Source organism: Pollachius pollachius (assembly GCF_949987615.1).
Source record: "Pollachius pollachius genome assembly, chromosome: 19".
NCBI classification, from domain to species: domain Eukaryota; kingdom Metazoa; phylum Chordata; class Actinopteri; order Gadiformes; family Gadidae; genus Pollachius; species Pollachius pollachius.
The window spans coordinates 7,433,745-7,460,473 of NC_136952.1; the positions used below are offsets into that span (position 1 = coordinate 7,433,745).

A 26,729-nucleotide genomic window follows, 5' to 3' on the forward strand; every position below is an offset into this window, starting at 1 on the left:
AGGGGAAAGGGGGTAGTGGAGAGGTGGGAGGAGGGAGGAGTCAGGAGGTGGAAGGAATGTAGCAATGCAGACACTAAATCCCCTTCTGAAACCCTTCATCCACTCACACATTCTTTGTAGCGGAAGTAACATCGTAGGACAGCTGGATAAGTCTTGTTGTACACGTTAAGTGAAATCCCCTTTTTCAAATTTGTACTTTTGAGTTCCATTAGAAATCAATGGAAATACCAACTTAAGTGTGTCTGCGTGCGTGTGTGTGTGTGTGTGTGTGTGTGTGTGTGTGTGTGTGTGTGTGTGTGTGTGTGTGTGTGTGTGTGTGTGTGTGTGTGTGTCTTCCAGGCAGATAAGGTGCCCCGTCAGAGTGCCCTCAGAGTGGTGTCCCTTGTGGGCTACTCGCTCTCCCTCTGCTCCCTCTCCCTGGCCACCCTCCTCATGGCCTTGTTCAGGTTAGTGCGCACACCCACCCACACACACACAAACACTCCCCCCCCCCCCCCCCCCCCCCCCCCCCACCCACACACACACACACACACACACACACACACTGAGGATGATGAGATGGAAATTAACGTTTTTGCCCACCAGCCACTCATCTTTTTTACCAGACACTTTTTACACGCTATATATTTTTTTAGTATATGCAGACATTTTAATTAGATAAGAAAAGTGATTTTCATACGCATTATTTTTTCCATCAGAAGTGATTTTTACTGTAAGTAGGTGCTACCAAGGAACTGAGTTGAAAATGTTACACTCTTACCGCATATGATAAACAATACACAGGTATCTGCCCTGTTAAGTCATGTTTATTTCAAAGGTGTTACGATGACAAGTTTGGGGATATTCATCTATACAAAGTATTTTCAATAAAAAACAAATTGACATATTAACAATAAAACAACATGCATGGCTACACCATCATAAGTCAATAGGAACATTTGTTTTTTCAGTGCACTGGCCTTTTAATTTCTTCAATTCAACCAGATGTATAATGAAATCTGCCCCTATAATGCAACAGATGTATCCTCTCGGTATAGGAAGACTCATACTCTGCCTATGCATTCGAAATTAAACATTTGAAAACAGACCATGAAGAAACAAGAACAAGAAACAATGACTTAATAAGTGCAAGACACATTGAAAAACGTCCGAATACATTAAACTATACATATAGGAACTCATTAGCATATCTGCTTGTGTACGTTCGCTATGCAGCCCTGCTATTGCGCATTCACAGACTGGCTTTTGTCAAAGGAATACCCGGTCAATGATGGATTTAATATGGACACAAACGGCTAAACATTGGATCTTTGCATGGATTTATATGCACGTTACGGGATGAATTGATAAGCTCCTGTAAGGGCTACGATGGCACAGATGACAGCTGTTTTGGAACGGAACAACAGCAAAGTAAGGAACCCCGACTTTTTTACTGTTCAATTATTAATGTTGTTTTTGAACGAGTATTGGAATACTCGCTCGGAATATCCAACGCGTATTCGAAGCCTGTAAAATGGTATTCGGGACAGCCCTACGTCTTAGCACACACACTTGACACCTGTTTTGACCAGACTGACCGAAAGCAACAAACTATTGCATTAGGCCTAATAGAAGATAAAAAAAAAAACTTACGTGCAGTGCCATTCGAAGTCTTGAAATGGCCTTCCCATTTTGGAAATTGCGTGTGCATTTCGAAATAGTAGAGCCATTCTATCAATCTGGGCTGTTTTGAGGCGAGCGTCCTCATCGCTGTCGTGGTGTCGGGCGCTGATTTTCCCTTGGCAATTTTCAAAACGTGAAGGTGACCTTTTGAGGACTCGTGGTCCTCCACGGCTTCCAATTTTAGGTTTTGTGTCCCACTCACAAAACTATTTGACCTGTGGCCATCCAAAGCATGTTTACGACAGAGAGCACAGAACATTGTCTGGCTCGTCCCGTCAAACACCAGCCGGTCACGGTGTTGCCCACTGTCCGATGTTCGCCATCTCTTATTAAAACAACGATTCTTTTTGGGGATGATGATGATAGACAGCCGTACTATCATCCGCCACCTGTACCTGGCCTACACTCTCCTCAGCTGTTCTCTTTCCTCCGGTGAGGAAACGCAACATTGCTTTCTCTACTAGTTCTTTCTTTATATGTCTATAATAAGCCTAGCATACTATACCGAATGTTGATACCGGCATATTATCGCTATGGTTACCAGTATATTATCCCGGATGTTGACAGTCGCAGTTCAGCAAAAGAGGCTTAGAAGAAGAAGGGGGCCGGATGTTGAAAGTAATGGTTGCGGAACTGTGCAGGGCCGATTTACGAATGTATTAAATATGCAAATTTGAACGGACCTGACTGGAAAGTATTACCCGACACAGTGGCGGGTGAAGTGACACAATTCACCCGCCACAATACAAATCCACCCGCAAATGGCGTGTGGCGGGTGTTAATTTCCATCCCTGGCACACACACACACACACACACACACACACACACACACGCACACACACTGGCTGCCACACTCCACTGAGGGGACTTTAACTGGGCTCCTCCAGACAAGGACGTAGCTTGGCGGTGTTGGAAGCCTGTTTATTGTTAAAGTAAGCAGACAATGATACATGACCTGGTGCTCCATGTGTCCGTGCAGAAGATCTGCCCGAGTGTGTGTGGTGACGGCTGGTTCAACCTGTGCCAACGTGCAACAGGTGTGCAGCCTCACCCAGCCCCAGAGCCATTGTATGTGGTTGGGACAGTAGTGGTGGTACGACATGACTGTATAACATGCCTGACTAAACACCATACACACACTGTCTCCTGGCTCCCAGGAAGCTGCACTGCACCAGGAACTACATCCACATGAACCTGTTTGGCTCCTTCATCCTGAGAGCCCTGTCGGTCATCCTGAAGGAGCTGCTCATGCACATCCTGTACATCAGGACGCCCACCGACGAGGCGGGCTGGAGTTCCTACTTCAACTCTGCGGTACGTCCACCTAAGACCGTCCCTCATCATCATCTCACCACTTTATCTCATCTCACCCGCTGATCACATCTCACCCCCTGGTCACATCTCACCCCCTGATCACATCTCACCCCCTCATCACATCTCACCCCCTCATCTCAGCACACCACACCATCACATCTCACCCCCTCATAACATCTCACCACTTCATCACATCTCATCTCACCTCACCCCACCATACACATAAAAATCAACATCCCATAGATCATTATTTTGCATGATGTATTCATCCTCTGTATAGACGGCGGTAATGTGCAGGGTGTCCCAGGTGGCCATGGAGTACTTTGTAGCGTGTAACTACTTCTGGCTGCTGGTGGAGGCCATCTTCCTTCACACGCTCCTCTTCACCGCCGTCCTCACCAAGAGACGCCTGCTGAAGAGATACATGTTCCTGGGATGGGGTCAGTCAGACTGTTGAGAGTTGAAGTTCAGAGTGTGTGATAAGGAGGCTGCGTAAGGGAGGGAGATACAGAGAGAGAGGAGGGAGAAAGAGGAAGGAGGGAGGAAGAGGGGAGGGGAGGGAGATACAGAGAGAGGGGAGGGAGGAAGAGGAAGGAGGACGGGGAGGGAGAACATAAGGTTTTGGATTAGTGTCGTCTCAGCAGGGGATATAAAAGATGTAATCAATCATTTATGGAAAAAGAGCATTCATCGGGCCTTCATGAAAACATAAACTAGATTATGTAATCGCATCAGTCACGATCACAGCATGAACGTTTGTGTCGTTGTGGATGATAACCTTTCCGCTCCAGCTCAGTCGTAGTTCAGCTGTCATCATTAACAGATGTGCATCGTGTTCATTCGTCCCTGCAGTGACTCCAGTGTTATTCGTGACGCCATGGACCGTGATCAAGTTTCAGTACGAGAACACAGGGTGAGTTTTCAGATGGAATTGGAGGTCCACAATATTATGTGCCTCGATGTCACATGGATGTTGATGACGAAGGCTGGTTATGTTTCTCCTGTGTGTGTATAGATGCTGGGGTATCCTTTACTGATGGTTTTGTTTCTCCCGTATGTGTCTAGATGCTGGGGTATCAAGAAGAATCTAGGGTTCTGGTGGATTATCAAGGGCCCGATTACGCTAGCTGTACTGGTGAGTTAATGTTGTCATAAATTTTTTTCAAAGGTTTTGTGGACTTTACAACCGCCGACTCAAATGCAGATGAGTCATATCTTCCAAGGTGATTACAGATGAGGGGGGAAAGCTGTTTTTTTGTTTAGCAGTCACTAAAAAGTCAAAGTGTTTAACACACGTTTGTCTGAGGTTTAAACCTTGTGTTTGTGTCTAGATCATTTTCTTCATCTTCATCAAGATCCTGATGCTGCTCCTGTCTAAGCTTAAAGCAGATCAGGTGAAGTTCACAGACTACAGATACAGGTATTGTATATTTCTACCTGCATTCACAGATGGTATTAGAGAGGTATTTGTATATTTATAGCCATCTAAGCAAAGGGGATGGTTACATTATTTTATCCATCTAACCTTACAGAATTTGGTCTCGAAAGAAACTATCCTCTCTGCTTTTACATTAAAATCTTCATTTTCCACAAGGCTGGCAGACCTAGATTCACGCTTATGAAAACATACCTATTTAAATTTTACCCACCCAACTTGAAGTCATTCATTTTAGAAATGATTAGGGGGTAGGGTTTGAGATATTGGTTGTTCGTGATCTGTAGGCTAACAAGGATGTGTACTTCCATCCTAAATGTACCTCCTTCATTCTTTGTTCAACCAAAAATCGATGAAAATACAAGTACCTAATGTAATGCATGCCGCCTGATCTGACCTAGTGCAAGAGGTCATCATTGGTAGCATTGGTCAATTACTGGTGCTCATCTTTGCTGTTTCCGTAAGCTTGCTGCGCGCCACGCTGATCCTGTTTGCTCTGCTGGGCATCCACGAGGTGGTGTTCACCGTGCTGATTGACGAATGCTTGGAAGAGAGCGCTCGCTATGCTAGGAACTTCATCAATCTCACGCTCAGCTCCTTCCAGGTAGACCCTCTCCCTATGGTACTTAAAGACAATTCCTTTGGGCCTCATCATTGACCACACTGTATTAAAGCTCATGCATCTCTAATTTTCAGGGGTTTGTGGTTGCTGTGTTGTACTGCTTCGCCAATGGAGAGGTGAGAAGTTCTCTGGGGAAGTGGCACTGAAACGTTTTCTGTGTGTGTGTGTATATGTCTGTGTGTGGGGCCATATTGTCCAACCAATTTAAGTGAAGTGATCCCATGGTGATCGTTATTCACATTTGGAGAAAATGTGTGTGTGTGTGTGTGTGTGTGTGTGTGTGTGTGTGTGTGTGTGTGTGTGTGTGTGTGTGTGTGTGTGTGTGTGTGTGCGTGTAGGTCCAAGCAGAGCTGAAGAAACGCTGGCAGCTCTTCCTCTTCACCAACCGCTTCCAGTTCAGGAGCTGCCTCCGGGCCACGCCCCTCAAGCACCTGTGGAAGTGCTCCAGGGGGCACGGCCCGCACCACTCCCAGCAGCAGAGCGAATCATGCGACGAGGGGGGCGGGGCTTCCACCTCCACCACCACCATGTCCATAAACCCCCACCTGCTGCAGGTGGCCGTCCACGGCGGCTGCGGGTCACCCTCGTCCTTAGAGGGCGAGGTCAAAGGTCAGAGGGCGCACAGGTCAAGCAGCAAGAGGCCGTCCAGCAGCGACGTAGAGATGACCCAGGGAGAGACACTGGAGGAGATTATGGAGGAGGAGGTGGAGTTCTGAAGCCTCCGTCACCGTCATTGTACAGCCAACACCGCCCCGTGTAGACACATCACCGCATCCTGATGGAGGTTGTCATGAGTTCCCGTTGCGTTTCTCTCTGCGGGTCAGTCTGGCCTACAGCCCCACTGGAAGCCTCTCTGAAAACGATCCTGATACTGAGGATGATGAGCTCATCAGGGCTAGGGGGAGTTTCGGTTCATGAGGAAGCGAGGAGTGCCGCCGTTTGCAAAATTTCCAAAACAATGGCGCTGCCCGAGAACAGGGAAGATGGAGCAAATAGCGATGTTTGAAGATGAGCGTTCATTTGCACGGAAGGCTTCTCTCAGAGGAGGAAAACAATGATACATTCCTACTAATAGCAGAAACCCTTGGTGTTGTGTCCGTACTTACATGAACCTCCAGCGGGACAAATGAATGGAAAGATGTTAAAAGTGTCTATTATCGCTTAATATATGTCTTGCAATGCCAGTCAAAAATAATAATCTGTACATCATTAGATATGGATTGATCTGTATATATGAATACAATGTATTTGTCTTTTTTGGAAAATTGTGAATATGTAAAAACAATTAATATAAGTACAGAATATGTGTTGCAAATGTCACATGCTTATGTATATTTTATACATATATATGTATGTGTGTGTGTGTGTGTGTGTGTGTGTGTGTGTGTGTGTGTGTGTGTGTGTGTGTGTGTGTATATATAGAAGGCCTTTTGTGAAGAAGTAAGACGATATCTTGTATCATTGATTTGTATTTCCAGTTATGTCCTGTGTAGCTTACGGCAAAAACCAACCTTGGCTGGGATGTATCAATGTGCACAAATCAAATAAAAGAACCATGTCAGTTGCTACCAAGAACCATTACTGTATAACAATAAAGCATTTACAGGCATTTAATCCATCCATGTCTTCTATGCTGAGGAGGAGCATAAATATCAAATGAATGTAGAGGGGTCTTTACCAACTAGTACCAATTCTACCCAGTGGGACACAAGGAGAGAGAGAGCGAGTGAGTATTGACAAAGTCAGAACAAATTAATACATTTTCTTTACACAAATGTAAATAGATATATACATCAATTCAATTATTCCAATAAATGTATATCATCAAATTATAGTAAAAAGCTTAAAGATACCAATGATTCAATCAGTTTAGCAAAAAGCTCACCTATTGCTTATTATCTTTAATGACACCAATGTAATAAAATGTGATATCGGCTATACAATAACGTTTCAAAAGGAGACACTCCAAATATCTAAATGTGAGGGTTTAAACCGGAGGCATATTCGAGGACCTGATCGGATTCGTATTAAACTGTTATATATATAAAATAACAACCCACATTGAAATGAAAAACTCTTTCCTTCCTGCTTTGTTAAAAAAACAAAGAGGTCGTGCTTTGTTGACCTTAGTTTGAGGTGGTTTATTTGACCGGCTCATAATCAATGAAACGGTTGAACCGTTCCAGCTGCAGGGTTTGCCTGCCATTTTTTACGCCCATACGAGAGCCAATTGCTGAGCAGCATCAGTGAGTAGCGGCCCAACAGCCCCCACTTCGGTGAGTCATAACCCTCTTATTAGGAGCAAGCCGTTTTATCCTCTGTCCGACATTGTGAGGCTCTTGTTCCCAGAAAACCAAGCAAAGATGGCCAACACGAATGCCGAACACCAAACGGGGGAACGCATAGCGTATCTGACGCGAGTTCAGTGCTTCAGCGCTTCTCATCGTTTGCACAGGTTTGCTCGGACTCGCATTGTTGCCTTTACTGATATATAGGCCGACAGCGTGTTTTCATAAAATGTGACTCACGGTTTATAACGTTACAATATGTGTTAATGAATTTAACTGTTAAGGTTTAATGATCCTTCTTATGCTTTTCCTGGACTTGCTTTTGTACAGCCTGTTGCGTTATTCCTAGAGGCTCTCGGGAATTGTAGTTTGTTGTAGCCTACTTCATTCAATCTCTTCGCTCCAATGATGGAAACGAGAAATATCAGGTTAATGGATATGATAACTGGTATATGCTGACCAGTGTGAAACAAAGTGAGTCAACCATACGGTCATTTGTCTCCTTTTAGTTTGGGATTGAGTGACGAGGAAAACCAAAGAATCTTTGGAAAATGCAACAATCCCAATGGACATGGACACAACTACAGAGGTGTGCGCCTACTATTATACTAATATCACAACCTTCCTGGTTCCCTTCCAGGGAAAGTATTGTTTGAGACAGATACACTCCAGACAGTGTGATGGTGCGATTTTGTAAGTCTTTTCTTTCTGTTTCCAGCTGAAGTTACTGTACGAGGAAAGGTGAGCATCTTCAACCTCCTTTTATCAATGAATGCTATTTGGTGGATGTTTTTGGAAGTATCTTCAGTGTTTGGGGTTGAACCCTTAACCAAGGGAAGCCCATTTCAAATGGCTTACTGACGAAGACATGACTAATGACACGTGTGTTACTGGGTGACTGTGCAGATCAACAAAGTGACTGGCATGGTTATTAACCTGACAGACCTCAAAGAGTGTATTGAGGTAAGACTCTCTTATAGTTCCTCTGTGTCTTCTTCATCTAATAGTCAACACTTGTGTTCTCTATTTATTCGGTTTTGTTCCATTCTCAATAATGTAGTATTTTGAGGTAGTTTAAATTTACTCAGCTACTTAATGGTTGTATATAGAATGTAGGCCTGCTGAGCTTAAAATAAGTTGGACATACTGTATCTTGGCTCAATCTTATACTTTGCAACTTTATATATATATATATATTATAAGACACACATGTTAGCTTTCTACTCCTGCCCGTGCCCTTGTCCAAGGCACCAGTGGAACCCACTGTTCATAGAGATGGGTTAAAAGCACAGTTCACAATAAAAGATCAAGTCTATATATTAATTATATGTATCCTCTACCACAGGAAGTGATCATGGTTCCCCTGGACCACAGAAACCTGGACAAGGATGTCCCGTACTTTGCCAACGTGGTCAGGTGACCACAGAATGTTTTTATCTTTTCTTTCTTCTTCATGAGAGGGGGGGGAACTGGGGAGGTGATGATGGTTAATAAGAAGGTTTAATAAGATGTGATCAGTAAGAGATACCATGCTAACTGAATGTCTCTTTCTCTTTCTGTGATTGTAGCACAACTGAGAATGTGGCGGCTTACATTTGGGACGGCTTGGTGAAGATCCTGCCGGTCGGAGAAATGTACGAGGTCAAGATTTACGAGACGGACAAAAACATTGTGGTGTATAGAGGGGAGTAACACCGTACCGCCACCGCCTAACGAACAGAGTGCGCCGTCGTATTCCATACACTTTTTGTAAAGTGCCAGGGTCTTCGTCACTCTTCTGTGTGGGCGAATGCAGAAGCGTGAATTGTAATCCCAAAAGAAAAGAGTGGGTGAAACTCTTATGAAACAATCACACACTTGTGCGAAACACACCTCAAACAAACACTGGAAAGATGATGAAGCGGACAGACAAGAAGAACTAGCTGATTTGGATGAACTTGTTTTCATTCAAGAGGTTTCAAACCTATCATGAAGTAATTGCAGCTAATGTACGAATAGGCTAATGGCTGCAGCCTCTGACAGCATAGTGATAAAGGTTGATTATTGTTTATTCAGTTAACTTTATGACCTTTTGTTTGTGTGCATTATTTCTCCAGAAATGTTCTCCTGTCTGAACGTCAGTTTACTATTTAATTGATTATGGGCTAGCAGTCCAAACAGTTAATTCTCTAGTTGGTCTATTAACTGTCATGTCAACATGCAAAATGCTGTTTATTCAGTGTTCAAATAAATCGGTTAAAACTTCAAACTATTTTCGACCTCCCGATAACTTGCATTAAGCCTATGAAATGTGCTCAATGTGTATGTATGTAAATGTGTATCAGTAAACCTAAAATCTTTTTATTTTGTTTGAACGTGTAGGGTGGTCTTTGATCTTGAAAATATCAAAGACCTATATAAGTTTATCTGCCATTTTTTTTGTTGGTTTGGGACAGCATTTGTATTTGCTTTCCCACTCGAATTTCTATAAGAGACTTTCACCTTACATTATAGTCTTTTACGAGAAGAATACAGAATATTACACACTTTCCATTAAAGCTAACAGAAGTTATATTGGCATCTTCTCATTTAGAATTCAGCTTTTAGATGCCTGTACATATTGTACATTGGAATTCAATGTACCTTCATTTAAGCAAAGCAGATGATGACCAGGTTGGCCTAAATACTAAAATACTAAGCGCTTCTCAAGTGTATATTTGAAAGGGTAATTTATACATTTTCTGTTTTATTCTACTACTACTGGATAGACTATAAAGTACTTGGTTTCCAACACAATCTGACATGTGCATTTTGACCGATTTATGACTTATGATTTGTATGATTTGTGTGTGTATATACAGGGATAGTTGGAATGTGATCAATTTGGCCGTTAGCGCTAGGATTTTAAACACATAGGTCTATTTGGTCGTGTTAAGGCGCCACATCTGAATCTCGCCTAGGGCAGCAAAATGGCTCGAGCCGGCCCTGCCTACTGCTAATCTATACATCATTTACTTAATGGCAGTTTTTGTCAGATAAAAATAATTGATCTAGGTACAAACAAATCTTTAATCATTTGGCACCACACAAACTTTCTGATTAGCTTTGTATTTACAGTGGGGCAAAAAAGTATTTAGTCAGCCACCAATTGTGCAAGTTCTCCCACTTAAAAAGACGAGAGAGGCCTGTAATTTTCATCATAGGTAAACCTCAGCTATGAGAGACAAAATGAAAAAAAAAATCCAGAAAATCACAACTTCTGATTTTTTAAGAATTTATTTGCAAATTATGGTGGAAAATAAGTATTTGGTCACCTACAAACCAGCAAGATTTCTGGCTGTCACAGACCTGTAACTTCTTCTTTAAGAGGCTCCTCTGTCCTCCACTTGTTACCTGTATTAATGGCACCTGTTTGAACTCCTTATCAGTATAAAAGACACCTGTCCACAACCTCAAACAGTCACACTCCAAACTCCACTATGGCCAAGACCAAAGAGCTGTCAAAGGAACACCAGAAACACAATTGTAGACCTGCACCAGGCTGGGAAGTCTGAATCTGCAATAGGTTAGCAGCTTGGTGTGAAGAAATCAACTGTGGGAGCAATTATTAGGAAATGGAATACATACAAGACCACTGATAATCTCCCTCGATCTGGGGCTCCACGCAAGATCTCACCCTGTGGGGTCAAAATGATCACAAGAACGGTGAACAAAAATCCCAGAACCACACGGGGGGATCTAGTGAATGACCTCCAAAAAGCTGGGACCAAAGTAACAAAGGCTACCATCACTAACACACTACGCCGCCAGGGACTCAAATCCTGCAGTGCCAGACGTGTCCCCCTGCTAAAGCCAGTGCATGTCCGGGCCCGTTTGAAGTTTGCTAGAGAGCATTTGGATGATCCAGAACAGGATTGGGAGAATGTCATATGGTCAGATGAAACCAAAATAGAACTTTTTGGTAAAAACTCAACTCGTCGTGTTTGGAGGAGAAAGAATGCTGAGTTGCATCCAAAGAACACCATACCTACAGTGAAGCATGGGGGTGGAAACATCATGCTTTGGGGCTGTTTTTCTGCCAAGGGACCAGGACGTCTGATCCGTGTGACGGAAAGAATGAATGGGGCCATGTATATTGAGATTTTGAGTGAAAACCTCCTTCCATCAGCAAGGGCACTGAAGATGAAACGTGGCTGGGTCTTTCAGCATGACAATGACCCCAAACACACCGCCCGGGCAACGAAGGAGTGGCTTCGTAAGAAGCATTTCAAGGTCCTGGAGTGACTTAGCCAGCCTCCAGATCTCAACCCCATAGAAAATCTTTGGAGGGAGTTAAAAGTCTGTGTTGCCCAGCGAAGGCCCAAAAACATCACTGCTCTAGAGGAGATCTGCATGGAGGAATGGGCCAAAATACCAGCAGCAGTGTGTGAAAACCTTGTAAAGACTTACAGAAAACATTTGACCTCTGTCATTGCCAACAAAGGGCATGTAACAAAGTATTGAGATGACCTTTTGTTATTGACCAAATACTTATTTTCCACCATAATTTGCAAATAAATTCTTTAAAAATCAGACAATGTGATTTTCTAGATTTTTTTTTTCATTTTGTCTCTCATAGCTGAGGTTTACCTATGATGAAAATTACAGGCCTCTCGTCTTTTTAAGTGGGAGAACTTGCACAATTGGTGGCTGACTAAATACTTTTTTGCCCCACTGTATATAATATATACTAATGTAATATATACCCTCAAATAACCTAAAATAGACCATCCCTTAGGCTTGTTCCTAAAACATCACAACAAAATACTCTTACTAGCTTTTAAACGTAAAATCAAATTAAACCTTTCATTGTTCGCTCTTGCAATCTATTTTGAACTATACGCCTGAAGCATTTGAGTCATTCCTCAACACCAAACACGATCGTCATCTAGTGGCAAGGAATCATACTGCTATTTTAAACTGCTGTTGAGAAATAGGAAATGTTTTCCCAAGACTTAATTTTGGCATGGTTTATAATTGGCCTTAACAATTACAAATTCTTGCCGTACAATAAAACAGGAGGAGGGAAAAAACATTATTTGCAGACACACTGTAAAAACATCTGCAGATGGAACCAACGGTCGGTATGAGGTGAGCACAATGAATACTAATGCTGTGATCCAGGCACAGTTTTTAGCCCGTGATTGCACGTTTCCACCGGAGGGTGCGGGTCGGTTCAGTTCGAAAAGGTGCGGCACCGGTCGCGTTTCCACTGCCAAAAGTGGGCGTGACCCGGACTGAGCCGTCCGCTTCACGCAGGTGTTCCTGAATCCTCGAACGCCAGACTTCCGAGCCGAAAGTCGAAGATCTCCCAGCTTTCTTGCGGCATTTCTCGAAGGCACGCCCCCTTTTTGTCTTCATCGTTCGAAGAGTAGGAAAGTTCGAGCTACACACACCGTCCGTTGATTGGTCTACAGAATCGCACTTCCGTGCGGCAAACACATTATCCGCGAGGTATTTCTGGACAATGGCAAAAGTTTAGTTTATTTAAGAAAATGTTGCGCAAAAGTTTGCCAACCTTCTTGGACGTCCTACATTGTTGATCTTTGTTCATTGTGCGCATTCTTCTTTTTCCTTGGATTTATTAGCAGGCTACACTGTGTCTGGCTGCTATGAGGTAACGATGCTAACGTAGCTGCTGCGGCTATTGCCAGCCGGCTTGAACACCCCATACCATAAGGGTACTGTCGGCGGTGGAAACGCGAGCCATAACTGAGCTGCGCCGAACCACACCTTCACTACTCCACCAAGCCGCAACGAACTGACCCGCACCCTCTGGTGGAAATGCGCCATCAGTTACGACTTTGAGTCAAGGCTCACGACTTGGTAGTGTTCCAGGCAAGTCACGACAAACCCTTCTGCGGCTCTGGTGTGATGATTGTGCCGTTGGCAGGGTTCCGGGTAGGCTACCTAACATTAAAGGTCCCATGGCTGCCACCAGGTGTTGTGTGATTGGCTTTTACAAGCCGTTTTGGAAATCTTCCCCTTATGACATCACAGGTGGGCGGGTCCACTTAGATGTGTGACGGATAGATGAGCAACATTTGCTACAGTCCACTGGGTATGCTGGTAGACTGATCTATCCGTCACACATCTAGGTGGACACGCCCACCTGTGATGTCATAAGGGGCAGATTTCCAAAACGGCTTGTAACGGCTAATCACACCACACCTGGTGGCATGTCATGGGACCTATAACGTTAGCTAGTGCTAGCTGACACTAGCGATTTCTTGTCTGTGACATATTTTGGGTTTTATTTAATAAACATAACCTACGGTAGTACATAATCGTATGTGAATTGTTTGATTAAAAAGCAAGCATTGTAGCCGTGCCCCTCCAGGTCTGTGAATGGTGTGAAATATGTCAAACATCTCCACATTTTCTCAATTATTCATACAATAGCCTGTGAATCCATCGGGGGGCGATAACAGAGTTTGAATCACACTGTTGCAACATTTGCTCCCAATTGAATGAAAAACATCAGATAAGTGAAGTCTAATGTGCCTGAGTTTTTTCTTATGTATTAACCTAAACCCAAAAGACTAGTCCCACATAGAATGCCCAAGCTGTGGAAACGAGTCATATACAAAAACAATGTGGAATAATAACAGAATATCAAATTATTGGTAACAAACAGGCCTACATTACTCCATGAGATCATGAATAAACCCCATTTTGTGAACCAGTTACATAATCTGTTTGTGACTGGCGGCTGTTCCGTACCAAATAATCGAACCCATTTGGTGATTGAACCTAACTCTGACTAACTCCCTTCCATCATGTTGGAAAGCTACCGCCACTCACTTTGTGTTCTCTGAGAATGTATAAATCACAAAAGGCTCTTGACAAATAATAATAATAATAATAATAATAATAATAAAAATAACGATATTTAAAATGTGCCCAATAAAACAATCACATTTCACAATTGCCTCCCAGTCCCGCCTTTATTGGCACACTCTTCCGGTGTGACAGGTAAATTATACACTTGGATGAATAAGCTAAGTAACGAGCAGAATGGCGGGGGGGGGGGTCTTTTGACTCAGGGTGTAATCTTTATGTCAAGAGTAAACCACGAAGGTAAGACTCATACAGTTACATCGGCTAAATCCTTTAATGAATCAAATTCCATAATGCGACTGTCATGCGGTAACAAATCTTAGCGCGTCTCTCGTGATGCTGGTGGTACCTTGGTGGTAGATGTCTCTGAACCTAAACTAGGGCTGTGCAATTGATCGAATTTTCACTGCGATTTCAATTTTTGGGTCAAACGATTGACAAATGATTATTTGAGTTGAAACTATTTTTTTTTTCAAGTATATAGTTTTTTATTCATTAAAAGAACAGCTGGATACATATTTATACATTCTTATTGATTTGAACATTTTCTATTTGATTTTTTTTTTTAAGGGGACATTTCAAGGTTCTCAGTTATTTTGGAGAGAAATGCTGAATAAATGCATCATGTTTTCAAACTCAAAAATAATCGTTTGAATAATCGTGATTTCAATGTTGACCATAATAATCGTGATTATGATTTTTTCCAGAATCGAGGAGCTCTACCAGTAACGTGTACCAGTAACGATTAGCCCTATGGTTCATATGCCCACTCTCTCACCGAAAACAGCCTATCTTCCAAAATGCTTCACAGGCCCTTGATGCCAAACGCCTCCGCCAGATCTGTTATTACATAGAAGCGCGACGAAAGACTGTTATTATTACACTGCTCCATTTAACTCCACTCTGCGTGAGGAATGTGTGGCACGCTGTTAGTAACACAGAACAACCAATGAGGGCCGACCTCATTCTTTCCCCATGTCACGTCGAAGGAAATGACTTCAGCCTAGAGCTACAGCATTAGGACAGATTAGTTCCTGATTGTTCGGACAAAATACAAGACCCCCTTCTATCCTGCTGAACATGAGTGTCGCGCGTGTGGGCGACCCAAGCCTAGCTAAAGCAGGGTTGTCTGTGGCTGGGGCACGTTCTTCCCCACATTGTTTATGTTGCTGTATTCAACATTTTCATAATTGGAGCGTAATTTGTTAGGAATGCCAAAGCCATCCTTCAGATATGAGTGAGTGAAATGCTCTTTAAGAAAATCGGTTCTGGTTTACTGCGCCTGCCTCTGATTTGAGATAATTTAGATTTTAGACCGCTCCCGGGTCATTTCTGTCCAATCAGGTCATCTCTTCCCTGATTGGTTGGGTTCCATCACAGGTTTATGATTGCAACACTTCTCAACATCAGAACGATTGATAATCTTGACCTCTCTCTCTTTTCTGCTTTCTCCTTCTACAACCCTCACCTCTTAGCTAAGGCAGCTTTAAAGGGTGTGGTTGTGGCAGCTCCATGTTAACCAACACCAACAGGCCCTCACAGAAACACAAGCACTGCTGAAGGGCTTGGAGAGAACAGGGTTTGACAACTTAGATAGAAGCTCTTCCCACTACACGTCGGGTAATTGGACATGTGTTCTCGAACAGGCTGTCAATGTTTTTCTTGTGTTCTTCATTCCAGTTGCTTGTTTGAACAAAAAGTTGCAAGGATGGAAAGATACAGGCGCGGAGCGGGGGGTGGCTTTCGGGACTGAAGCCCCGAATCTCACTTCAAAAGCCGTGGATCTTTTTTAAGCTTTTGAAGTTATGACAACCCTCATACTATGTTCCCTCTATAAACATTAAGCCTCATTGCTGGGCAAATAATTGGCAACAACAAAAAGAAGTCCGCCAACAGATACATTCTAAGGTCTCCATTCTTGAGTTTTTATTGCCATCAGGTGGAAAGGACATACAACAGCATGGATAATACTTCGCTACAAAATCACGGGCCTATTGTTGGCCAAGCACATTTGGCATACCTCTTCTAATATACAAAAAAGCAAGCAAACAAACAAACAAACAATCCATCTCTGCAATCCTACTTTGAATCTACTGAAAGTTAGTCTCAAATTTATAAGTCTAAATTTTGCCATTGCAGTTTACATGAAAATCTTTAGAAGTCAATAGTTAAGTGGTTATTGTTTCTTTCCATTGTCTTGAGCAGGCCCTGCAACTGAAAATGTAGGCTATGAATTACAAGGGATTTAGGATTTGCCAATGTCCAGCAGGTCACCCTAAAATGGACTAGAATGCAGGAAATCGCATCTTTGAAATTCAATATTTTCTGGGGGAGGACCCCCAGACCCCCCTCATGGCTAAGCCCCGGATGTACACCAAGACTGGCTTCGCCCCTTGATGGATGGATTGATGCGATCAATGAACACGTGACAGCAATACAACTTAGAAATACCTTATTATAATTGAAGCTCCGCTTTGTAACTTTTAACTGCACTTTATGCCTTTTGTTTAAATGTATTGAGTTACTAAATATATAACAGAATATATGCAATACGTGTAAGACTCGATCTACCCAGTGGCGGCTCGCCTATAGAGGGCGCTGGGGCACCGCCCTCCCGCCGACCTGCCTCCCTGTTTTATTTTTATTTATTTTAATTTTTTCATTAATATATTTTTTAATAATCTTTCTCATTTTGAGAAATAATCTATGTTAATTGCATTCGAATAATGCATTTACTTTAAAATATCTTTAGAATCCTCCATAATTATATCTTCATTCACTTTCATGTTCAACTTATCGTTTAGGTGACGCAGGAGTCTTCCCTGGGGCTACATTTCGCTCAGCACAACAAGCCTGAATTTTGAGCCAATGGTTCCCCGGTTGCTAGGCAGAAAAGTACATAATTTCGCCAATCAGCGTCGTCGAAATGTATGGCTTGTGGGCGCTCAAAATATAGCCCCCAACACAGTGCACCGCCCACTGCACGTAACCGCGCATTTGCCATTACCTCAGAGATGAGCAACATGGCGGCTTCGAGTACTGCTACCACTGTTTCCCTGTGAGTTCAGCTAGCCCCAAATTCAGTTACGTCTTTTACTTATGAATCCTTTCGAAAGAAGAACATTTGCAGAACAATTGCAAGTAAAAGAACTCGGACCAGACAAGCCAGAAGTGAACATAACCCAACGAGCAAGAGAAAAGGATAGAGCCTACAAGAGAAGTTTTTCCAGAGGTTTGTTTGATCACAGGCTTGGCTAACTAGCTGTGGGTATGCCAATGTAATTTTTTGCTTTCCTTGTATACTTTTAAAACAAGTCTGTGTGATAGTTTGTGGACGCAGACAGGGTCGACAGACCTGAAACATCTGTCAGAACGGATAAAAAAACACGAGCGGGCAAGAGTGCATATGAACAACTGTGTGAAGCTAGCCATGCTAGCTTCACACAGCAACTTCTATTTCTGTATTCCACTAGCCTATATGTATTTGTGTTTGTTTGCACATTTTTGTGTTCAGAGTTGTCATTATTAGACACACTATGTATACTGTGTATCTACTAGAGAATGCAGACAGTCTTTTTTTCCCACTTTTATACTTTTTAATTATTACTGTAAGCTTTACAAAAAAAATAACTGGTAGGAGTATGCTGATTTTATTGTATTGTTGAACTGGGACATGTTTTCTGCAGAGGTGTATAAAGTACTTGAAAAAAATAACTAAGTAAAAGTTTAAGTACCATAAATGAAAATTACTTTGGTAAAAGTTAAAGTCACCTAAAAAAAATGTACTTGAGTAAAAGTTTTAAAGTAGCTCACATTAAATGTACTAAAGTATCTTGTGAAAAAATATACTCAAGTATCAAAAGTACAAGTACAAGTATTTTATAGTACGCATGAAAGGAAGCAAAACAACCCAAAATTATTCTCCCCTTGTTTTTTATTTCACTTTTTCAGGTGAATGAAATGTGGTATAGAATACCACTCAAAAATAAACAATGTCTTTAACATAAGAACCACTTTTTAACTATGTTGGGGGAATCCTCATGAGCTGAGGCACAGTAACACCACACAAACAAACTTTCTGGTTCAAGTGGAGAAGTTGAACTTGCGGTTCATCCTCAGCAGAAGCTGACTTTCAAAAGTGTCTGCAGCTAGCTGTGCTCTTTTTGGGCTGAAGATGAGACCTGCTATGCTGAACAGCCTTTCGCAAGCTGCAGAAGCAGGCAGAGGTGTGTTGAGTTTGACAGACAACTTGAGAACCACAGGAAACGTCTTGAGAATCTTGATGTCGTCTGTTGAGTAGGCCAGGTACGAATCAAGCTGCTTGGTGGCGCTTGGTGTTTTGTGGGAACTTTTCAGGATGTGGAAGAAGTCTCCCTCATCAGATGAGCCAGATCCAGCCTCTGCTGAAATAGAAGGATCCTCCAACTGCTCCCTGATGTAGTCCAACCCTGAAACACAGGGAGGGTGACACTAGCATTAGTACAGTCACATTTTTATTGGACAAATTTAATTACATTTATGACATTTTCCATAATTCTAAAGGAATAAATAATATTACATTGACAAAAAACACTATCAGAAACAAAAGGCCAAAATTAGCAACAAAAAAAAAGAGATATAAAGTTGTGACAAATTGGGATAGAGAAAAAAAGTTGTGACAAATTGTGAAAATAACAGATCTACAACCAAGGCAGTGTGAGCTTGCAGGTGGGCTACACAAATTCAGGGAATAGATAAGGAGAAAAACACAAGTCTTGACTCTGACAATTAGACATCTTAGATATTGGCTCAACCACTATTCAAAATTAGACTGGTGTATGAAATGAGTAATAAAATAATAAAAAAAAATGTAAGTGTGCATTAGATTTGTAATTTAATGGATACAATTTAATTTTATGGATATTTTCTTCCTTTTATTTTCTCCATGTTGTCTTACCGATTTTCAGTGTAGCATCATCTTTGATCCAGGCCGTTTTGAATTTTGGAATGAGAATCGCTGCAGCAACCAATTCAGGGTCTCTTGACATTTCACCAAAACGGTTCTGGATGCCCACTTGAATTGCTTCAACCAGCGGCTTGCAGTGCTTCAGTGCAATCTTTATTTTTTCCAGTTTGCTGCTCAGCAAGGAAATAGTCGGAAGAAGCCATCCCATCTGGACTTCCACTTCTCCTTGGAGGATGTTGATGGACTGGGCAACAGGGCTCATGGTGGTGTAGTACTCTTTTAGGAAAGTGAGCTCAACTGGATGAAACCTGTTAGGGAGAAAACAAACCACTGTTTTACAATCATGCATGAATATTGTACCCAAAAAATAAAATAAAAATACATAAATACATAATTCAAACTTACATTGGCACCTTCAATTCTGCACAGATCTCTCTCGAAGCTGGCTCTCCCTTCTCTCTCAGAATCTTAAGGAGCCTTTCCACAGCCATAAACATTGAGTTCCACCTGGTGGCGTTTGGTCGTTGCAGCTGGAGGGAGCAGGCATCTTCCACAGCTTCAGCTGCTTGGCAGGATCCTCCACACTTATTCCACAGCCCATAACACTTGCTGAATGTTGGGCGTTGCAGTTTTTTGTATCCATCGTTGGCTGTTGCTTTTTCAGCATCAACTGTAGACACTAAGTTGAGCAGATGACAAGCACATCGTTGATGTTTCGGAAGCTCAAACTCAAAGCCATCATTCTCAACAAGGATTGAAGTCATGTCAACAAATTCCACTCCCTCCATCTCATTCCCTTCCTCATCCTCTTTCTCTTCTGCTTCATTATTGTTTTTGTCCACACTAAAAACTTGAAAAGCCTTCAGGAAGTTGGAGCCATTATCGGTTGTTGTCCTCACAACTTTGTTCCTGATGCCATATTCAGTATGGATGTCACTGAGTGCGGTGGCCAAAACATCAGAGGTGTGGGAACCTCTTAGCTGTCTGCAAGCTAGGGCTGCTGATCGTCTAGTTAGGTCTGTAGAGTTCATCCAATGAGCAGTCACACCAAGGAAGCTCCTTCTCCTAACTGACCAGCAGTCTGTAGTGGTGGCGATGTGGTCCACTTTACTCATCTCCTCAGTTAACACGTTTTTCATAGACTTTGCTAAATCTTCAATCCTTGATCGCAGGGTGACCCGTGTGATGACTTTGGCAGTAGGAAGAAGATCTGTGAGAAGCTCTCTGAAGGCTTCATTCTCGACAGTTGACAATGGCTGGAGATTGTTGACAACATACTTAACAATGGCCCTGTCAACAGCACTCTGAGATATGGATCGGGTAGCCAGCAACGTGGTCTGTTTGAGGGTGGAGGTCCCAGCTTCCGAAGCCCTCTTTCTTTTTTGTGAGGTCAGCTGCTCATATTTCTTTAGATGTTGTGGATGTGCTCTCTAAATGAAAAACACAAAATTTAAAAGAAATAATAATATTAGTTCAAATGATACTCAAGACAGGTCTGGATTTCTAACCCCTTTCACCCGTTTGTGGGCATATCCAACATTAATAAAAAAAAAAAGAAATGTTGGTCAACTGTCAACTATATTTTATCTTTCAAAAATACCAAATAATTTAAAGCTAAAACATCATACAGGACACTGAACTTGGATATCTAATTGCTGTACAACAAATACAATTTAAAAAAACAAACACAAAGCTATTTTAATGAACAGCATGCCATTTTACTACAGTTCCTATGAACAAACAGGCAAATTTTCAATAGCCTATTGCTTAACTTCCAAGTTACAGATTTTGTATGATTTATTTGTGTATTTTTCATTAAAAAAAGTGAAGCATTTGATATTAAAAATGTATCATGCAGGAGGAAAACTGCCTCGTTCGAGATGCTAACCCTGTTTATTGACACTCCTGCATAACACTTGTGTGCGTGCGTGCGTGCGTGCGTGCGTGTGTGTGTGGCGTAGGTTTATTTGTCCACGACACCACCACACGTGTGATACGGGCAAGTTGCTAACGTTAGCACATAGCGTTAGCAACTTGCTACTAGCCCGCAACCATGCTAGCACGTCGTTACGTTAGCAACTTGCCTGTAATGTTAGCTAAAACTATGTTTTACACATTTGTATATCCCTCCTGCCACATGAAATGACATTGCTTACTTAATGCACTTACTTCGATGTGTTTTTTGAGGTTGGACGGGGAGTTTTTGAAGGCCTTTATTTCGTGGCATAACATGCACTTCATTCGGTAGGAATTTGCCCCCATCCCGAGGTAGCTGAACATACTTTCCAGGTATGACCACGGGTGTCCGTCGTCGACTTCTGTTGAACGCTGTGCGTCGTCTTCTGTGTCTCCCTCATCCACATGCTCTGCGGCTGCCATGTTTGTAGTGATCTCTCTGCCGCCCCCGCGCGGCGCGCGCATCCCGCATCTATACCTTCTTCGCGAGAGTACCGTACGTGGTTCTTCTCGTCCTCTCGGAATCTCATGCAGAGACTATTTTAATTTGTAACGAGTAACGAGGTGGCAAATGTCAAAGTAACGAAGTAAAAGTATATTTTTTAACTTATAAATGTAGTAAAGTAAAAGTCCTGATAAAAAAAAAAACTGAAGTACAAATCCTCAAAAAAAATACTTAAGTAGTGTAACGAAGTACATCTACTTCGTTACTATACACCTCTGGTTTTCTGTGGTTATTATTGCATAGGTTTGTGACACCATTATGAGCCATGCCAAGGAGAGGTTTTCTTTCACAAAGCATCTCATCAGTGCTACTCTGTTGCAAGGTGATTTGTTCCCACAACACATCAGAAAGTTCCCAGATTCAGCGCTGGAAACCACGGTGGATGACTATCCCATGTTGGCCAAAGCCAGACTTAAAACAGAACTATCCCTGACCTACGAGCATGAGGACTTCAAGGGCTGCAGTGGACCACCGGCTCTATTTCAGGTGCTAATGGGAAATAACCTGCAAGACACATTCAGCGAAACTGTAAGTCTTCTCGAGATCCTCATCACCACACCCATGTCAACAGCAGAATCAGAGAGATGCTTCTCCACCGTAAAGAGGATAAAGACTTTCCTTAAGAACACCTCAATGCTCTGGCTATGCTATCTAAAGAGAAGAAACTCACACGGGACATTCCAGATTTCAATAAAAGGGTTATTGAGAAATTTGAAAGACAGACGAGCAAAGTTCCTATACAAGTAAGAGTTTTTCCATGAGTTCTCTTACTAGTCTCTCACTCTCTCTCACCCCCCCCCCCCCCCCCCCCTTCCCGTGAGGTGGACACTGGTTGTAGACCGTCACAACCTCCCCCCACCCCTTTCAAGTGTACATACTGTATATAGTCCTCTGCAAACCTATGGTGGCATCAGGCCTTCAGTGTGCATATTGTATATAGTCCTCTGCAAATCTATTCATTGTACATACTGTATATAGTCCTCTGCAAACCTATGGTGGCATCAGGCCTTCAGTGTGCATATTGTATATAGTCCTCTGCAAACCTATTCAGTGTACATACTGTATATAGTCCTCTGCAAACCTATGGTGGCATCAGGCCTTCGGTGTGCATATTGTATATAGTCCTCTGCAAACCTATTCATTGTACATACTGTATATAGTCCTCTGCAAACCTATGGTGGCATCAGGCCTTCAGTGTGCATATTGTATATAGTCCTCTGCAAATCTATTCATTGTACATACTGTATATAGTTCTCTGCAAACCTATGGTGGCATCAGGCCTTCAGTGTGCATATTGTATATAGTCCTCTGCAAACCTATTCAGTGTACATACTGTATATAGTTCTCTGCAAACCTATGGTGGCATCAGGCCTTCAGTGTACATATTGTATATAGTCCTTTGCAAACCTATGGTGGCATCAGGCCTTCAGTGTTCATATTGTACTGTATGTAGTCCTCTGCAAACCTATGTTGGTATCATGCCTTAAGTGTGTCTTGAACAACCACACACAAAAGTTTGCACATTTACATGAATTTTGTGGAATTCATATTTCATTGTATTTGTCTGTAGATATATATTTATGATTGAAGATACCAACACAATGGCTTGGCCGTAACACACTCACCCATTCTCTCTATCTCACTCACTCACTCACTCACTCACTCACTCACTCACTCACAGAGAGAGAGAATGTTAACGTGTGTGTAATTCACCGTTTTTGTTGATGTGTCTGCACTCTTAATGTTGCTGAATTCTACAAGGCAAATAAATTTACTTAACTTAGTTCCCTGGCCCCATTTGTCTTTCTAAGTAACTGTTCTATTTTGCCTTTATTATTTTGTCAGAATGCACCAGAATGCTTCGTTTGTTTGTGAATATCACAAAAAAATCTTCTGGGGGACGATTCCCCCAGACCCCCCTACAGGGGTTTGAAATGCAAACGATCAGCCCCCCCTCAAATAAATTCCACCAGCCGCCACTGGATCTTCCCAAAGAATTATGCTCTACAATTAAACATATGTATAATACACCAAGAGGCTGACTTGACTGATATTAGGTTAGTTGGACCACTTTTTTTAAATTTTTTATTAGAAACGAAGCAGCTCTCACTATAAACTGGCTGGTTATAGTGTTTTTACTGCTATGCTCCCAGGTGTTGCTAGGCTAGTTCGGGCCACGAGAGGCCGCTAGTGTGCAAAGTTACAGAGTTTAGAAAAAAAGAAATGCGCTCATTGTAACTGCTTGCTTTAAGGAAATTAAAGCAAAATATAGAATTTTGTGCTTTATTTTGTAGTGCATGATGTCGAAGATGGTGACTAATGAACGTTAAAATGAGACTTACATCATATAAATAGAACATTGGCATTTAGTGTGTGTTTGTTTGTGTTTAGGTGTGTGTGTGTCTGAGAGAGAGAGTTTGTGTGTTTGTGTGTGCGTGTGTTTGTGTGAGAGTTTGGGTGTTTGTGAATTTGTGTGTGTGTGTGTGTGTGTGCGAGCATGCGTGTGTAGTGCTGGTGTCAAAGGGAGTGTCATCCTATCTCCTGACTGACAATAAGACTGTAAAAATCTGATTTTCCACTGGCAGGCCAATTCAGCAGCTTTAATTACACCTGCTTTCCATCAGTCGTCAAAAAAACAAGCCAGAAAGTGATCTTTCTCCCTGAAGCCAAACCATGTGTCAGAGATGATTCCAGAGGATTCGCCAGGGATATGATGGGTCGACTGACAGGCTGACACATGTATGTGAGAAGAGGCATAAAATAAAAGCATGATAAAAAAAAAATGTATTACCTGGTTGAAATGGTTATGGAGAAGGAGAGCTGGATTTACAAGTAACATGAGATGTGTGTTGAAATGCGTATCATCTTACAGTTTCTGTTTCTTTAGTTTCTTTTTCTGTTTTGTAATCTTCACAACATTTGACAGCGAGGGCCTCCCTCAATCCGTCTCCGAGACCCCCCCCCCCTGAAAAAGAGGGAAAACGATGAACCTGTCCCAGTGTTATGTCGGCTCATGGTGGCGGTAATTCTTCAGCGGGTTTCTTTTGGTGGATTAGGACAAACGCATTCCTGCAGATTTGACCTGAATAGACTTTGTCTCTGATCAGATATCTTCAACCATTGTTGTGAATACCTCCAAATACTTTTCCTAAGTCGAGCCATTGTCAGGAATAAGAATTTGATCTTTATTAAGTTGCCTGGTCAAATACAGCTTGATGACCGTGATGAGGAGTGAATGATTATACTGTGTCTTACTGCTATGGCTTGTGATCAACTCACATTCACAATTTATACTTGGCTTATACTGGTTATTAACCGACAATTATCTCCGCTCTGCTGAACATTGAAGACAAGCAACAACAACTATCATGATAATAAGATACACAAAACTTCCAAGTATGTCTTTCCTCTGGGAGCGGAGGAATCCAGCCCGGTGTGGGGTGTTTGGAGGTGGGTGGGGTTACTGTGACAGGCTGGAGATCTGACTCTGTGTTATCAAGCTGTTAGTGGGTGGTGTAGCTTCAGGCTGCACCGTGTGTGTGTGTATGTGCGGTTACTATGGGTGTGTGTGCCCCTGCGCACCACTGTTTGTGTGTGTGTGTCTGAACGTTGGGGGGGGGGGGGGGGGGGGGGAGCTGTTAGAGCTTGTTCATGTTTTCTTTTAGCTTGTCAGCCAACTAACCTCCCCCCCCTTCCTTGTGTTTCTTGGCTCCTCTCAGGGTCAGGTAGTAGGCGTTAACACACCTACGCACACACACACATGCACGCACGCACAACCACACACACACACACTCACAAACACACACAACCACGCACACGCACACACACACACGCACATACACACAATACTGGTACACAGATTCATACACTAGTACACACTTTTACACAGATGCACACACACACACACACACACACACACACACACACACACACACACACACACACACACACACACACACACACACACACACACACACTTAGAATACACTTACATTGCCTTTGACACATATTAACTAATACTGTACACATTTCCTAGAGTGTCAGAGATCACACACACACACATACACACACACATGCTCCCACATACTCACATGCTCCAGCGCAGACACACACACACACACACACTGACACACTGTCTCACACACTGACACATTCATACCCATGAAAGAACACACACACTGACACATGCTTACACATGAACATGCACACACACACCCTTCCCAGAGCCCAGTGAGTGAAGACAGCATGCAGGAGCAGTCCGCCAGCGCGGTGTGACGATGGAGAAGAGAGTTTGTGTTATCCAGACAGACTTCCACCAGTACAGACCCTCCATCGATGACATCCGCCGCAACAACTCAGCGCACGTAAGCCCTTATTTTCCCCCTCTTGTTCAATGCGGTTGATCCTGTCTTCTCTTCAGGCACTCTCACCCTTTGTTTTCCCTCTCCCTTTTCTCCGCTCTCTTCTCTGCATGTCATGCTGGATCTATCGGCGTCTGACTGGCAGATCAGTTTCCCACTCACCTCTCAGCCGTCTTGAATTTTCAGCCCCCCTGCTTGCTCTTCTTGCTGTCAGCTTTCTCTTCTTCTGCGAGTTAGTAATTAAAGTCGTCCACCTGGCCGTAAGTTCGAGGGTCGCGCACCGTGCCGGTTGTGCGCTAGAGTGTCGCACACCGTGCTGTTTGAACCTTAAAGTGTCGTAAACCTGCCCGTGCCTTTAAGTGTTGCCCATTACCGTGTTAGGGTTAGTGCGTAAAGGGATTGTATTCCTTGCGGTTTGTACTTTAAAGTATCGTCCAAACATGCTGTTTGTAAGTTTAACTGTCGTACACCATGCTGTTTGTATGTTTAAGTGTCATTCAACATGCCGTTTGTTTGTTTAAGTGTCGTACAAGATGTTGTTTTATGTTTGAGTGTCGTCCAACATTGTTGGACGACACTCAAACATAAAACAACATCTTGTACGAGACTTAAACAAACAAACAGCATGTTGGTCCAACATGCTGTTTGTTTGTTTGTTTAAGTGTGGTACACATGCAGTTTGAAAATCCAAGTTATCTGACATTTTTCAGTGTTTTTGTAAACCTGTTTTACACAATACTATTTGTGCGTTAAAGTGTCATACATCTTGCTGTGCATACGTGG

At 42.6% G+C, this 26,729-nt stretch overlaps 3 protein-coding genes across 3 annotated transcripts in view; all 3 read left to right on the forward strand.

The window, feature by feature from the left end:
- glp2r (glucagon-like peptide 2 receptor) overlaps nucleotides 1–5,749 on the forward strand; it is a gene marked incomplete at both ends in the record, with an annotated part of 10,450 nt that extends 4,701 nt beyond the window's left edge. The window contains 9 exons of the mRNA XM_079756723.1: nucleotides 340–446; nucleotides 2,820–2,976; nucleotides 3,257–3,416; nucleotides 3,829–3,889; nucleotides 4,042–4,111; nucleotides 4,308–4,396; nucleotides 4,877–5,015; nucleotides 5,108–5,149; nucleotides 5,372–5,749. Coding sequence (XP_079612849.1) covers nucleotides 340–446; nucleotides 2,820–2,976; nucleotides 3,257–3,416; nucleotides 3,829–3,889; nucleotides 4,042–4,111; nucleotides 4,308–4,396; nucleotides 4,877–5,015; nucleotides 5,108–5,149; nucleotides 5,372–5,749 — 1,203 coding nt within the window. The remainder of the gene's footprint in view (nucleotides 1–339; nucleotides 447–2,819; nucleotides 2,977–3,256; nucleotides 3,417–3,828; nucleotides 3,890–4,041; nucleotides 4,112–4,307; nucleotides 4,397–4,876; nucleotides 5,016–5,107; nucleotides 5,150–5,371) is intronic.
- Nucleotides 5,750–7,396: 1,647 nt separating this feature from the next.
- On the forward strand, nucleotides 7,397–9,013 carry pts (6-pyruvoyltetrahydropterin synthase; the record flags this gene model as incomplete). Its single annotated transcript, XM_079756729.1, has 6 exons — nucleotides 7,397–7,488; nucleotides 7,831–7,910; nucleotides 8,040–8,062; nucleotides 8,228–8,284; nucleotides 8,667–8,737; nucleotides 8,890–9,013. 6 exons carry the CDS (start codon nucleotides 7,397–7,399, stop codon nucleotides 9,011–9,013), a joined length of 447 nt encoding a protein of 148 aa, XP_079612855.1.
- A 16,849-nt stretch (nucleotides 9,014–25,862) lies between these two features.
- The window catches only part of LOC307090227 (myosin heavy chain, skeletal muscle), a gene marked incomplete at its 5' end in the record, with an annotated part of 16,139 nt that continues 15,272 nt past the window's right edge, over nucleotides 25,863–26,729 (forward strand). The window contains one exon of the mRNA XM_079756801.1: nucleotides 25,863–25,949. Within this exon, the coding sequence (XP_079612927.1) occupies nucleotides 25,863–25,949 (87 nt within the window). The remainder of the gene's footprint in view (nucleotides 25,950–26,729) is intronic.